This window comes from Bombina bombina, chromosome 1 (genome assembly GCF_027579735.1).
Source record: "Bombina bombina isolate aBomBom1 chromosome 1, aBomBom1.pri, whole genome shotgun sequence".
Taxonomy (NCBI): Eukaryota; Metazoa; Chordata; class Amphibia; order Anura; family Bombinatoridae; genus Bombina; species Bombina bombina.
In genome coordinates, this window is record NC_069499.1 from 1,174,026,159 (window position 1) to 1,174,043,263 (window position 17,105).

The window sequence follows — 17,105 nt, forward strand, 5'->3', positions numbered from 1 at the left end:
TGTCTTTGCACTACCTCCAACTCAATCAGTCTAAAACTGAGCTGTTTCTTATTCCCCCCTCTCAAAGACACCTCACATTTCACTTATAGTTGGAGACTCTATTCTCAGCACCTCACCCTAGGTCCACTGTCTTGGGGTCACGCTTGACTCTGAACTCACATTCACTCCACATATTCAAGCTCTTACCAAATACGTCTGTGCACACCTATGCAACATTTCCAGAACTTAACCTTTTTTAATACTGCAATCTAATTCTAAATGGCCTTTCCAAACACACCTTTCTCCCCTGCAATCTATCATGAATGCTTCAGATAGATTCAATCTAATTCACCAATCTACATCAGCTTCTCCACTCTGCCAATCTCTGCACTGGCTACCCATTCACTCTAGAATACAATTCAAACTAATAACCCTAACCTATAAAGCACTTAACAGCCTTGCTACCAATTATTGGCCAGGTTACAAGTAGCACACTATTTATCAATTTCACTCATACACTCCCTAGAAATTAGTTTACTTAAGCAATAATTTACTTATATGATAATTAAAATGTATTCCTTCCCTAACTGACCCTGTACTTTATAGATTCATAATTTATTTACATGCTGTCTCTCTCACCAGAGGATATACATTTCTGTTTATTCTAAGCTTTCAATCTTTGTTGTTAATATGGATACTATAAATGTGAATGGAAAAATTATTTGCTTTAGACAAATCATTTGCAGTGAAAAATAAAAATATTTTATTTTGTCTGATTTTCCCTAAAGGAGTCATTCAGATTTTGTTAAAGAAAATCCATGTGTTCACTATTTCCTATCCAAAATATCATCAGAGCAGCAAAGATAGAGCTAGACAGCAGCAGATTTTATATATATATATATATATATATATATATATATATATATATATATTATTTTTTTTAATGGGGCCATGACTGACCAACAATGAAAGTGAAGCTTACACACTTATTGGCTGACAGCAGAATCCATCAGCTAATAAGAATGATGTTAAATTATTACTGAACAGTTTACATTAGTGTGAATTTAAACATTTGCCTGCAGAAAAGTCTTTCCCGTTTTAAGAGTAATTGTTTTTAACCAAATAAACTAATCAATTACATTTTATTTTCTTGCATACATTTGTTTGTTAAAGGTGTAATGTCAGTGGTAAGGTTTCTCCCCCACTTAGTCTTGGCCGCTAGTTGGTGTCAGGTGGGGGAGCCCCCAAACCGCAAGACAAAAATTCTAATGGCTTAGGAACTTAGCAAGGAGAGCATAGCTAAAACAAGCAAAGGCCAGGAATCTGGGACAGGCAGACAAAAGAGCAGAATTGACAAACAAGAGTTGAACCAGGTCGCAAGCAGAGGCCAGAGAGTAACAAAAGCAAGAGACAAATTTAGCAAGAACTTGTTCAGGGCTCAAAATTATAAGCTCTAAGCTACTAGCCAGCCCAAAATGTTACTCGCCACTTTTGAGCCCACCCACCACCTGCTCACAACCCCACACTCACTACCCCCCTTCTTTGCATATGTTTAGCCAATGTGAAACACCTTATTGTGAAGTACTTTTTTAATATTGTTTTTATTTTATACCATAAAAAAATAATGCTACATACAGTAATAAATTAACAAAAATAAGGGCATAGAGGTTAGCAACATCCACTAGAGGTTCTGGGGAAGACAACAGCTGGACAGAAAAAGAGAGTTGTTGAACTGAGAGAAAGCAGAGAGTGTTGGCATTAATGTGAGGTCCTAGCAGACCTGGAAAAATTGTTTTATAATTTTCATCTCTCATCTATCTTTCTCCACTCCCTTCTTGCTTTAATCTCTCTTTTTGCCTCCTCCCTTCTCTCTCAGGCCATACCTTCTCTTTACACTCTTTTTCTCTTTTCTCTCTTTTTTGTTTTTTCTGCCACTCTTTTTTAACACTATCTTTTTCTCCACTTTCACTTTTCCTCTCCAATCTCTCTCTCTCCGACCCTATTTACGCTCTCAGAAATAACAGTCTAAGCACTAATGGGGTCCCTATAGCCCTAGAGGAATATCATATCCCTGCCTTTTATGGATATATAGTATCCCTTTAAATAATATATGTAGCAGGTAGTCCAACATTCACTCACTCACTTTGACTCGCCATTGTTTAATTTCCACTCCCAATGGCAAGTGATACACCAGCAAAGCAAAAGCTCAGCAAGCTGAAGACCTAGGTTCAACTGGTCTATTTATTGTTTTCAGATTAATACAATGTGGGGGGGGCGGTTGGGGGGTTCTGAAAACAAATGCACATGTATAATAGCTACTCATGATTATAGGCAGAGTTGGCTCAAAGAATTGCACTGATAATGTGCTGTTTGGATCAGAGAAGAAAATGACGCCTCCCAAGTGCAACTTTCTTTCCACTACAGTCTAAACCCAACCATTGCACTGCATCCTAAACACAAGGTGATACTTAGATATTTGACACTTGGCACTTTTATTTTATTTTAGGCAACCATATTCTCCCTATCTGCAAAGTGCTGCCTGGGTCCCATGGGCCCTCCAGGATCCATTATAAAGCCAGCCCTGAATACAGATTGCATTCACGCTTTTTTATAGTGCTATTGAATATGTTGCATTGTAGTAAAAAGTAAGATAATAATTGTTTATTATTGGTTCAAAACTTCTTTTAACCCTAAAGTGTTATTTATACTATGCAGGGTATGGAGAATTTACTTACATCAACAATAAGGAAGTCCAGCCAGCACCATGCATTGGTGAAATAAATCTTAAATCCATATGCCGTCCATTTCAGAAGCATCTCAAACACAAAAATATATGAAAAAACCTTATCGGCATACTCTAAAATAGCCTTAATAACCTTCCTCTGTTCAATGTAGATATCTTCAAATGCCTATAAATACAATAAATAATAAAAAGATGAACACACTGTATAGAATTCAATTAAAAAAAGTCAGAATTGTCTCGTCCACCAACATTCATTCATTTGCAATAGACATTGTTTTATGTTGATAGCTATGTTGAAATCCATATATTATCATAGCTGACCAATGCCTATATTTACTTTTTTAGTAGCAGATCTACATTCACTCAGCATTCTGAAAATAAACCATTTTTAATTATATAAAAGCACAAAAATACATAACAAATGTATGACAGTTCCTTGATTTAGTATTCATGTGACCAACCAAGGACTACAATCACTGTAATACAGTGAAATTAATAAAAAAAAAATATTGATCAATTAAAAGTTAATTTCAGTGTAAAAATTACATGTTTTAATTAAGTAGAGACCCTGCAAGTCTATGGGGCCTATTTAAAAAGTGTGAGCGGACATGATCCAATATTGCGGATCATGTCCGCTGCACATTGATAAATGCAGACAGCATACGCTGTCGGCATTTATCACTGCACCAGCAGTTCTTGTGAACTGCTGGTGCAATACCGCCCCCTGCAGATTCAAGGCCAATTGACCGCTAGCAGGGGGTGCCAATCAACCCGATCGCATTGGATCGGGTTGATTTCCGGCGATGTCTGTTCCCTGCCTCAGAGCAGATGGACAGGTTATGGAGCAACTGTCTTTAGACCGCTGCTTCATAACTTGTTTTTCTGGCGAGCCAAAACACGAGGCATCAAGCTCCATACAAAGCTTGATAAATATGCCCCTATGGCTTAGATTACAAGTGGAGCAATACTTTTTTATCGCTCTTGAGCGCTAACTGCACTCAAGATAAATCAATTGTGCTTCGATGTTAGCATTGGTATTACAAGTTGAAAGTAAAAAGTTTAGCGTGCGAGCTGGTGGTTGGATATCGCAACTGCACTAGCTCCCTTTCCCTATAAACTTCTATGGGGCATGCTAAAAATGCCTTCTCTTTTTATCACTTGCGCACTAGCCAGAAGACAGCTAGACCAACTGCACTAAAGCCGAAGGTGTATTAGGAACACTTGAAATACCTATCGGATAGATTACAAGTTTTGCGTTAAGCTGAAAAAGCAGCATTAACAGATCCTAACGCTGCTTTTTCACTACCGCTGCTATTACGAGTCTTGCAGGTTCAGGGGCACCGCACACTTCTTTGGCCTTACCGCAAAACAACTTACGTAAACTTCGTAAACCCTTTTTTCTATGGGACTTCCATAGCGCTGGTATTACGAGTCTGTCCTGGGAGGCCAAAAAAGTGAGCGTTACACCCTCTACCTCCAAGTTTCATAACGCATTCTAAAGTCCATAGTTATGAGTTTTACACTACAACGCTGTAGCATAAAACTCATAACTAAAGTGCTAAAAAGTACACTAACTCCCATAAACTACCTATTAATCCCTAAACCGAGGCCCTCCCGCATCGCAAACACTAAAATAAAAATATTAACCCCTAATCTGCCGCTCTGGACATCGCCGCCACTATAATAAACATATTAACCCCTAAACCGCCGCACTCCCGCCTCGCAAAAACTAGTTAAGTATTATTAACCCCTAATCTGCCGCCCCTAACATCGCCGCCACCTACATTATACTTATTAACCCCTAATCTGCCGTCCCTAACGTCGCCGCCACTACATTAAATGTATGAACCCCTAAATCTAAGTCTAACCCTAACCCTAACACCCCCTAACTTAAATATAATTTAAATAAATCTAAATAAAATTACTATAATTAACTAAATAATTCCTATTTAAAACTAAATACTTACCTATAAAATAAACCCTAAGCTAGCTACAATATAACTAATAGTTACATTGTAGCTAGCTTAGGGTTTATTTTTATTTTACAGGCAAGTTTGTATTTATTTTAAGTAGGTAGACTAGTTAGTAAATAGTTATTAACTATCTAATAACTACCTAGCTAAAATAAATACAAATTGACCTGTAAAATAAAACCTAACCTAAGTTACACTAACACCTAACACTACACTACAATTAAATAAATTAACTAAATTAAATACAATTAAATAAATTAAATTAAATTAAAACACTAAATTACAGAAAATAAAAAACAAATTACAGATCTTTAAACTAATTACACCTAATCTAATAGCCCTATCAAAATAAAAAAGCCCCCCCAAAAAATAAAAAAACCCTAGCCTAAACTAAACTATCAATAGCCCTTAAAAGGGCCTTTTGTGGGGCATTGCCCCAAAGTAATCACCTCTTTTACCTGTAAAAAAAATACAAACAACCCCCCCAACAGTAAAACCCACCACCCACACAACCAACCCCCCAAATAAAATACTAACTAAAAAACCTAAGCTCCCCATTGCCCTGAAAAGGGCATTTGGATGGGCATTGCCCTTAAATGGGCATTTAGCTCTTTTGCAGGCCCAAAGCCCTAACCTAATAAATAAACCCACCCAATACACCCTTAAAAAAATCCTAACACTAACCCCTGAAGATTCACTTACCGGGAGAAGTCTTCATCCAAGCGGCAAGATGTCCTCAACGAAGCCGGCAGAAGTGGTCCTCCAGCCAGGCAGAAGTGGTCCTCCAGATGGGCAGAAGTCTTCATCCAGACGGCATCTTCTATCTTCATCCTTCCGGTGCAGAGCGGGTCCATCTTCAAGACATCCGACTCGGAGCATCCTCTTCAAACGACGGCTTAATGAATATCTCTTTAAGTGACATCATCCAAGATGGCGTCCCTTAGATTCCGATTGGCTGATAGAATTCTATCAGTCAATCGGAATTAAGGTAGAAAAAATCCTATTGGCTGATTGGAACAGCCAATAGAATGCCAGCTCAATCCTATTGGCTGATTGCATCAGCCAATAGGATTTTTTCAACTTTAATTCCGATTGGCTGATAGAGTCACAGGTACGTGAGATGCAACATAGATTTGCGCAAAGGGTATATCCAGCTGGAATCCTGGATGAAGTCAAGACACAGACACAAGACATGACGCAGGAAATACTATTACAAAAAGGTGAAAGGCAACAAGACCCTGTAACTAAAATCATCTTTCGCAACCACCTTTGCCCCTAATACCTCGAAGGTTGGACAGACACTAAGAAAAAACTGGCATATCATGCTCTCAGACCCGAAACTGAAGTTTGTACAAAATGCACGTCCTCTGGTTGGGTATAGACGCCACACAAATCTAAGGGATCTCTTGGTCATCTCGGATCCAACACAGAGTTACACAGACAAAGATCGGTTAAGCACAAGAAAGGGGTGTTATCGATGCCCGAACTGCACCACATGTAATGCCATAATAGCAACTAAGAAATTTAACCATCCACATGGCAACAAGATGTACACAATCATACACGATGTTTGTGGTATATTTGATTATCTGTCTGTGTGGACTGTACTATGTGGGAAAGACCCAAGGCACCATACGGGAGAGGATGGCCAACCATCGTACAGCCATCAGAGCAGCTTTAAAGAAAGGTCAAGCAGACCAACCGGTGGCACGCCACTGGGTGACAGCGAAACACTCAATAGCTGCAATTAAATTGATCCTGATCGACCATATTCCCAAACAAGCAAGTGACAGAAACAAACTGCTGCTAAGACGGGAAGCGCAATGGATGTTCTGATTAAGGACGATATATCCGAAAGGACTGAACTCTCCACCGGACTATGGTTCTCTGTTATAAAGTAAAGTGGTAGTAGGAGATGAGAGGGCTGTGGTTCTCCATTAGTGCCGGTGGTGGCTGTCACCAGTAGGTTGTGGATGGGGACGACCGTGTACACACTCCCACCGGAGGGTGGGGCTGTGTGCTAGTGTGGTTAGTGGAGAGCATGGGGGGTGACCTGGATCTTATTTTGGTTCATGCCATACCCTTAGATCTCTGCCTGAGACCTGCGGGTTGGATGTCGGTCATTCACCTGTCACACGGGGACAGCCTTGGTATTCTCATCTTTAGTAAACACTGAATTGCATTGATGTTAAGTTACAAGAGCAACAGGGTCCACAAATTACTTAAAATGTGTGTAATAATATGGACTAACCGGTATTATTGTGCAATATGATGAATATGATAGATAAATATACACATCGTGTAATAGAGGCACACGAAGATGTGAAATAGTGTAGATTTTAATATCTACTCTATAGATATGTGCTGATATAAGTTCAAATATTTTTAATTGTTTTTTTTATTTCTTAGATCACTGTGGCTGTATTAGGAGCACAAAGTTCTAATTAGTTCTGTGTGTTAGTGGTGTGTTTTAGTAGCCTGTTCAGGTTAGGATGAATTAGATCGACATTATTCAGTATGCACGGTGCTAAATACGTGTGATGCATAGTAACTGAAACCGGAAGTGACGTAACTTCCAGTGCCGGCCCCATGATACGCACGCATAAGAAATCACGATGTTATAATTAGGCATCTGTTGAGTGGTTATTAATAAGGAGTATGATTGTATAACACTTGCAGTATGTAAGTTATAACATGGCACTAAATGGCATTAGGATATTTACTGTATTGGCGATACACTTTATGTTCACTATATTGTACCGGAAGTGGTTGTACAACTTCCAGCGTTTGTTTTAACACTACAATGGCGATGTTATACCACAATGTTGTATAAATTGGATAATTAGTATAACTGTTGGGGACACAATATTCTAGCACTGAGAATTGACACCATAATATAGTGTGTGGGTTTCTAACTAAATAGTTTTTTTTGTACTAGTATGTAAGCACACACCGGAAGTAACAGGTTAGAGTACCTCCGGGTCACGTATGAGAAACCGGAAGTGATGCAATGTTGGTGCCTTTTCTAAACAGGATGTGGGAGGTGTTTGTGTATTAGTTTGCTTATTTAAGGTGCAGTGTTTGTGTACACTTTATGTTCTGAGGAAGGGGAGGTTTACTCCCCGAAACGTCAATAAACTTGACCCCTGTTTTTAAAGAAATCCTGTCTGGTTACTGTTTTTGTTGAAGATGTCTATTTCACAGAACCTTCAGTTGGTTGACTCACGGAGGGCAGATTCTCATCGAGAGGCATGTGTATATATATATATATATATATATATATATATATATATATATATATATATATAGATAGATAGATAGATAGATAGATAGATAGATAGATAGATAGATAGATAGATAGATAGATATGCATTTATGTGTGACTATATGTCTGTAAATACATATATACACATATAAATACATTTGTACACACACATATATATATATATATATATATATATAGATAGATAGATAGATAGATAGATAGATAGATAGATATGCATTTATGTGTGACTATATGTCTGTAAATACATATATACACATATAAATACATTTGTACACACACATATATATATATATATATATATACATATATAAATATTATAATTTTGTATGTGTTTTGTGCAACTTTTTAGTAGAGCGTAACAGTTAACAAGAGCTCTGATGTCGCGCTAACCCGACATGTGGTAAATTCAATTGTGCTCAAGCGTATGCGTTTAATTTTAACTAGTAATACAGAGCTACTTCTAATGCGCACAGATACCTGTAATATACCCCTTATCGCTCATGCGCAACAGTTAGAGCTCCACTTGTAATTTAGCCCTAAATCATTCTAGCGCTAACTTTAAACTTGTAATATTAGTGATATTAAGCATGGTTGCCATAGCCATTAAAATTATTGGGCATGCTAAAGCGATATCAGCCACGCTAACCCTTCTCTGGTAAATTTGTTTTTCCATGGACATATAATATTTGCACACTAATTTTAGCGTGGTCCAGCGATATTGATATCGCTACCGTCCTACCATTAAAGCTCCACTTTTAATATTGGGGGGTTAAACACATAGTTAAATTATAAACTAAAAAAGTCACACTTAACAAAAACCACGACAAAACAAAATCATTTAACAAATAAAAATGGGATATTTGTGAAATAAGCAAACAAAAGATGTCCAAAATAAGTGTCCCAAAGCAATAATTCATAAATTATACTTCCACCACTGTAGTGAATAATAACGTTCCTTCTACTTTATTTTTATTTTAAATTATTTTTATTGAGGAAAAAGATGCATACATTTTATATAGAACATACAATACAGCAGATAATCATGTCATGTCTGGCTATAAATGCACAATAATATTGAAAATCCTCTTTTTTGTTTTCGATTCCCCTATACAAAAATACAGGTCTCTCTTGGACCTTTTCTAATGATAAATTAAGGCTAATGGGGTTGATGATCTTTGTAAAATAACAAAATTACAAGAAAAACAAACAAACTGCATCATTTGATAATTATACATAGTATGAGGAAACTACTCGTCTCCCATGAATTGTGATAGATGCATGAGTCAGAACTGGTTACCTTAATAGCACATATCACGCAGAAGTGAACAGCCAACATTTATATACTAAATACTGAAATAGAAAATTAGGCTAAACAGATAATTAATTATTTCCCTGAGTATTCCGTCTATATGAGATGACTTGAACGATTAGAAATAAACATTCTAAGCATATTGTCATACACCTTCCCTGGACGTAACAGTATGGTACATACCCTGGTCTTTAACTCACTATGTACACAGTGTAAAAATCTACTATTAAGGCATAGTTCTTGTTGTTGCATTTTATGATGGATACTTGGGTCTCCAGCCTCGGCCCCGGCCGCAGATCACTTAGGAGGGAACCCACCTTGGTATTCTCTTTCTTACAAGAACTGAGGCAGCGTGCGTGATAATTATACCTTTTGACAAGTGTTAGACTATGTCTCTCTAGAGGCCCCCCACTAAACCCCACAAGAAATATGCAAATTATAAAAGGGCATTAATTCTCATATTGTGCCTCCTGCAGATTGACAGTGTGTACATATATCCAAAACCTACTTGTACTTTGTATGAATCAACAGTAATAATGCTTGACGCCTGAAAGTTCAGAACTTTGGAAGGCAGGGAAATATTGGTACTAAAACTTTCTCTTATATCTATTTAAACAAACAAGCCCTTTAAAGTAAAGACACATAAATAATAGAAAAAAAAACATCCAACAAATTCGGGCTGACAACCTTGAAATGTAAATAACAGTACCTTTCTTCAGTCTGGCCTCATAAAGACCCGGGAATAGTTCATGCCATGCTGATTATTAAAGTCCCCTTCATCTGAGTGGTGAGACACGGCCTCCTGCGGATATAAGTTCTCAAATGTTGGACATGATGTGTTATTCAAAGGCGTGATAAACCAGACTGTCCCTCTGTTCTTCCAGTTATACCTTTTCTTCGAACGAAATGTACCAAACCCCGGCACAGCGCTGGTTAAATTGTTGTGCTTCCTAGGGGATTTAGGAGTCGAGATACAGCGTGCGCTGCCGGTTTGCTTTTGTTGATACAGCGGGTCTTCATAATGAGTTGAATCGGCACTGTGTGATCTAGTCATCGCCTGAGGCAGATGCACCCATGCTGAATTCTGCAAAGGTGTTGCTTTACCCGTGGTGATTTCTTTCTCTCTCAGAGGGGGGAAGACCACTGAGGCGCCATTTACCGCGGCCTCCTCCCCCTCATGTATCATTTCTAGCGTATCCAGCTTGTTCCCTATGCCGAACTCAGGTAGCTGCAAATTTATCAGGAAGTCCCAGGGAGCCCTCTGTAGTAGGTCTTCAAAACAGCGTTCAATTTTTTCTAAGATATCGTCTAGGCAGGGCACACAGCCATACTCTTTCTCGGCAGCCATCTTTGTTGCGTAGTAGCAAATATCTTGGTAAACTTAGGTTCACTGTGATAAAGAAAGAAGCCTGCTTGTTTTACTGAGCTGTAGTATTGTAAAAATTATTTCTGTAACCAGTCCTGACTTGTAACCTCGGAAGACCGAGGGGGGTAACGCTGTCTGTCCTGAGCGGCCGCTCCAGACTTTAACTGTCCAATCTTGTGCTCTAGCTTCACAAATACAGCGATCCAAGTAGGTTGTTAGGTTCCAAGCACTGCACCAGCAAGGCTGCTCTCAATATATGTTAGTTCACTGTGTTGGTTATCCTACAACGGCGGTTTGTTAGATATTCAGCAGGAGCACTAAGAAGATGCGACCGTCCACAGTCGCAGTTAGGACACGCCCCCCGTTCCTTCTCCTTTAAGGACATTTTTAGCTGCTGGATACAGCGTCTGAGGTGATTTACAGACAACGTAGTTCTCTTTGCAGTGTTTGTAATTACACATATGCTGGTAACCCTGACTAACTTATTGATAGTTTTTAATAGTTTTTATTGTTAAAGATTGTATATGCTAATAAATTCTGAACGAAAGAAGATGTTCCTGTCATCCAGGAATATTTATTGATTTGAACATTATCCTTATAGCTAATGTAACTCAGTAAAGTGTGAGTACAGCTCCTATATATTGTGACTGCACTAAAAGAGTACATAATAGTATTACAATATATGTGCTCTTTTCTCTTTTCAGGAAAACACCACCTGCTGAACAGCTGATTACAGTTCCTTAAAGGGACATTAAACACTTTGAGATGGTAATATAAACTGATAAATTGTTTATATAAAACTCTGCAATATACTTTCATTATTTATTTTGTCCTCTTTGCCTGTAATTCTATTCTGAAATTGTGAGCTTTTCAGTTCCTGTTAGAAATGGAAGTGCAGAACACTGTTAAATCCAGCACAACCATTGGCTGCACACTCTAATGACCTATGTATAACTGTCCCTAATTGGCCACAGCAGAGAAGGTAACACAAGTTACAACATGGCAGCTCCCAGTGTTTTATAGACACTAAAACTTTACACTTATTTTGTCACTTTTTAAACAACTAATGAAACTTTAAAGAATACATCTACATATTAGTCATGGACTAATCTTTTCTTTGAATGCATCATTCTATCTAGCATGTATTTAGTGTTTAATGTCCCTTAAAAGGTGAAGGAACGTTATCACTCACTACAGTGGTGGAAGTATCAGTTATAATTGATTGCTTTTGGACACTTATTTTGGACATATTTTTTCACATATTTAACATTTTCATTTGTTACATAGTTAAATTATCACTAATAAGCCCCAGAGAACTGCTAGTCCCAAGTGGAAACTGTGGCAGTCACATGACCCTGCTGTAAAATATTAAATACACATTAATAATTGTAGCATCTAATTAACTTGTGTTAAGGCCCACTAGTGGTGTAAATCGGCATAGATTCCACTCTTCGATCAATTTGAGCAATGTTTAAAAAAAAATAAAAAAATTAGCATGTTTAAATTCTGCATATTTTGAAATTAATCTAAATTATGGTTCCAGTTATATATATATAGGGGCTAGCCAAATTAGTTATTCCTTCTTGATAAATTAGGCTTCTGAGAGGTGAAATTATTTTGACAGGATAGAAAAAAATACTTTCTATCTTCATTAAAAAAAATGACTTTTTTTTACAGTAAGTGCAGTCAAGCTATGGAACTTACTAGCTGTGTAGTTTGGGACTGCACATTGCACATATAGTGGATATTAAAACTGACTTTAGTGATATTTTCAGCTAAAACATAATCCATGGTTATGATAGCTCATGTAAAAGTGTAACTATTTTGCTAATTTCACTTCACTTGGCAATTATTTAAAAGGGACGTATCACAGGATATCCGTGGTGTCTGAAGCTTTCAACTTTTTTGTACTATTTGACTGTATAGATGTTGCATTGTTTACATACAAGTAAGTATTTGGGCTTCATACAGAAAATATATCTTTATACACAAAACCTTGCATAATTAATCTTTCCACTGACGTTCATGAAATCTAAAACAAATATTATATTTTAATCATCTTAGTCCTCTTATCGTTTGTAAATGGAGGAAACACTGAAGTTCTTCATCTGTTTTTTTTCCCATCATAAGAAATATAAAATATATGTCAGATCATAAAAATACCATTTTGGAAACAAGAATCAGTATCCAAATTAGTTGTGAAACTGTCAAACAGAACATGATTAATTATACATAGTTATCACACAGTTAATCTATTGCATTTACCAGTGCGCCACTGCTGAGTAAAATCATGAAGATAATGAATGTTTCAAACCAGTTGTGTTCAACAATGATAAAGCAAGTTTTCCGAATGTTCCACCAAATGTTTCCTTTCTTTGTTGTAATGTCAACATACAGACATGGACATCTTTTTACACAAGCTTCCAAAGACAAGAAAAGAGAGAGAGAAAATGATATAAATTCACTTCAATATGTCGAAAAATATATAAAACAGGAAATGGGATTTCAGAAATAGACAGTGATAATCTAGACTAACATATATTTTATGTATAGCTTTCTGTTTAATTGTAATGCACAGAGACAAGAAACATTGGCATCAATTGGTTAATATGGCATTCTAATAGGCTTGCCTAAGCCAGTTCGTTGGTTCCAAAAACGAATCCTTTTCAACTTAAAAAATAACTTGACAAAAATAAAGAATTCCGTAAATTTCTGAACACCCAGTCCACCTACTGTAGGATTAAGCCTTTCTCCATTAGAAACCCTAAATCGCTAACCCTGCCCCTAGTATTAAACAATAAACTACCATACTTCTTATTGTAAAATAACATATAACTAAAAAAAATTCTAAACTAGAATCTACACCACTGCAATTAATCCCTTAACCACTATACCACTATCAGTTTAACCCCTGAACAACAATGTCATACTCCCAATTTTGTAGGACTGTAATTCGCAAAGATTTCAGTAAATTGAATCAAATAATTAAAAATGAATGTGAAAAGAACATTGTAGCTTAGTCAGTAAACATAGCATAGCAGTATAGGCAGTAAATATAGTATAACAATAAAAAACATATTTGATAAAAGCTAAAATATCTAACAATAAAAAATAAATAAATAACAGATTATAATTTAGAAACTGTAAACACTGTATAGCATCTTCATTGTTTTTTATTTTTTAATAGATTTCAAAGCTAATAAGTAATAAAGGATCCATACCTCCCATCCTTGCATCTTTTTGGAGTGTCACAGGTTAGGAGGTCTGCCCCACTACCCGCCCACAGATGATTGTCCCGATATTAAGAGACTCTATTAGCACTGCTCTGGACTGCACAAACATGCCCACTGACTGCCTAGATATTCCCACGGCCCCCGCGACCCTATCCATAATACGCCCCCAGCTTTGCCCCTCCCAATGCGACCTTGTTCACAAAATGCCGATCAGCCCTTTTTAATGTCCAGCATCCTAGGAAGCCTCAAGGATATTTTGGAAGGTATGCAAATCAATTGAAAAACACCCAAGAGATTTTTATTTTCTAAGTTGAAAAATATCCAAAATTTTATAAGAAACAGACATATTGTAGGTTTTTCAAGTAGGTTTGTGCAAGAATAAGACACCTTCATGGAAGCAAACATTTTTCGCCCAAAGTCAAACATCACAAATAATGCTGCCTGTCTGAATGAATAGTTATAAACTTAACCAATAATGGGCTAGATTACAAGTGGCGTGCAAGTTGTGCATGAGCAATATTGGGGTTTTGCACGCAGCAGAAGGAGCACTCGTATTACGTTGAAAGTAAAAAGTGGTCGCAAGAGATCGCATTTTACGCTCGTCAGTTAGCATAAAGGATAGTGCGTAAAAAAAAAGTTGTACTGAGCACAACATAAATATATTGAAAATTACAGTTACACTTATATAAACACTAACTGAGAGATTATATATATATATATATATATATATATATATATATATATATATATATATATTACATTAACATAGTCAATCATATACAGTATCTCACAAAAGTGAGTACACCCCTCACATTTTTGTAAATATTTTCTTAGATCTTTTCATGTGACAATACTGAAGAAATGACACCCAGCCATTAATGTCTAAACCGTTGGCAACAAAAAGTGAATACACCCCTAAGTAGAAATGTCCAAATTGGGCCCAATTAGCCATTTTCCCTCCCGGTGTCATGTGACTCGTTAGTGTTACAAGTTCTCAGGTGTGAATGGGGAGCAGGTGTATTAAATTTAGTGTTATCGCTCTCACACTCTCTCATACTGGTCACTGGAAGTTCAACATATATATATATATATATATAATGGTATTTTGTTACAATATGGGTAGATTACAAGTGGCACTGTAAAATGCGTTTTTGCAATTGCTAAAACTTCGCTAGAGTTAAACTTTTTGCGCTAGTCGGGTTATGCTTGTATTAAAAGTTAAAAAAAAAACTTATTTTGAGCAAGCTGTAACCTGACTAGCGCAAATATCCTAACAAGTTATCACAAGGGCGTGCATGTTTTCCCCCATAGAAATCGATGGAGAAAAAAAAAAGAAAAGAACCTGACACGCGACTATCGCGCAAACACGGACACATTTTTGCATTTCCCATAGAAGTCAATGGGGAAACAACATAGCATATTCGCAATAGCAAATGTAAAATATTTACTGTCAATACATAGTTTTCATCTACTTAATGGCAAAGGGCTCTTTATGTCTATATATGAATGCATACGGTATATATTTATGTGTTTATATGTGTATATATGTCTGTCTATACATATATACACATATAAATACATTATTATATATGAACACATATATACACATATATAGACATACAGTATATGTATATACAGTATATATATATATATATATATATATATATATATATATATACAAACAAGTACATCTTTAACAATAACTTTTGTGTGCAATATATATATATATATATTAAATATTTTTTATTAGACAGTGTTAATATAAGTGTAACTGTACTTTGTAATGTATTTTTTATTTTTTTATTTTTTTATTATGGTTCAATTTAAGGCATACAAAAACATTGAATGTCAATGACCAGTAGACAGAACAGGAATACATGTTTACAAGGCACATATCCAACATAAATTAGGAAAAAATATATTACATGTTCATATGACATTTTACACTCTTAGTAAAAAATATTTGCCAGAAAAACTGTATACCCACCAATGGAATCATGAGGCCACTCTTGGACCTGTTTACAATGTGCAAAATGAAAAGCCACAGTCGGTAAACTGAAACTGAAGGAGATTTCACTTGCCTTAGAATAAGCATATCCATAATTATATTTAAAGGAAAAAACAAAACAAAAAAACAAACAAACATGTAAATGCTTGAAATTTTCAGCTACGAACGTAAACTGGGAATAATACAACCTACTGACACACAGTGAAATTGTGTAGGGGCACTCTAAGCAAACATCAGATGAAAAACATGGGGGCTCCGTGAATTTTACTGCCCAATTACCCCACTCCCGCAGGCAACAATGGATAGTAGTGTCCCTTTGCGTTGAATGTGTAGTCTGGCTCCCATTTGAGTTGCAATGGTTCTGAAGATAGAGAAACTCTTGGAGGTGAGTTCGTTATGGAAGTTACTATTTGTGGCCGCGTTCCTCCTTGGTCTTGAGGGGGATTTTTAGCAAGAGTTCTCCTGAGTGAAGCTTTCTCAATTGCCTGGTTAGATGTAAAAGTTAGTTGAGTCACAACGGAATAGTTTTTGGCAATCCACATACAAGTAGCGTTGCTTTCAATATTGCCTGTATTTGCATCTACAGTCTCCCGATCACCTGTTGCAGGCAGCATGGTAGTGTATTCTGTTTCTCTCTCACAACTTTTCTGGGTGATTATTAAGCTCTGGGGCCCCACAGTGCCGTTGCCCTCACGATCTGCAGCATTGGGCTCAAGTTGTTTAGCTGCTTGAGGAGAATAGATATCCTTTGATTGGAATGCCATGTATAGCGTTTCTTCAAATGCAGCATGGTGAGTCGCTAGTAGGTTGCTCAGCTCCTGCAAAATGCTGATGTAACTGTAGGCAAGCACGTTTGATGCACACAAAAAAAAGAATTCAGCTTTTAATGCTGCCTAACGACAAGGCCACAGGGCGTTTTGCCTGGGGGTTTAAGAAAGGCCTAAACCTCATGTATTGCTCCGGGCACTGATACCAGCAGCTATTTCTATAAAGTTAGGCTCATCAGATGTAGGTTCTGTAGTATGTCGTAAATCCAGTTATATAACACAAGGATGAGTCGGCTAAAATATAATATCATGCAGAAACATTGGAAATGCTGGAGCAGTATGCAGTTGTGTGACTAGACATGGCCACTGCCCAGAAGCTTTATGTAACTTTTTTTTCTTCCGGGAAACCATTAACCACAGTTCTGAGATCCAGGTAAGGAT

General features: G+C 36.8%; 1 protein-coding gene across 7 annotated transcripts in view; it reads right to left on the bottom strand.

The window, feature by feature from the left end:
* SCN4A (sodium voltage-gated channel alpha subunit 4) overlaps positions 1–17,105 on the bottom strand; it is a 360,773-nt gene that overhangs the window by 51,372 nt on the left and 292,296 nt on the right. For all 7 annotated transcript variants that reach the window (XM_053699718.1, XM_053699730.1, XM_053699721.1 and 4 more), the window contains 2 exons: positions 12,922–13,076; positions 2,715–2,888 (listed from right to left, as the gene is read on the bottom strand). In XM_053699718.1, coding sequence (XP_053555693.1) covers positions 2,715–2,888; positions 12,922–13,076 — 329 coding nt within the window. The remainder of the gene's footprint in view (positions 1–2,714; positions 2,889–12,921; positions 13,077–17,105) is intronic.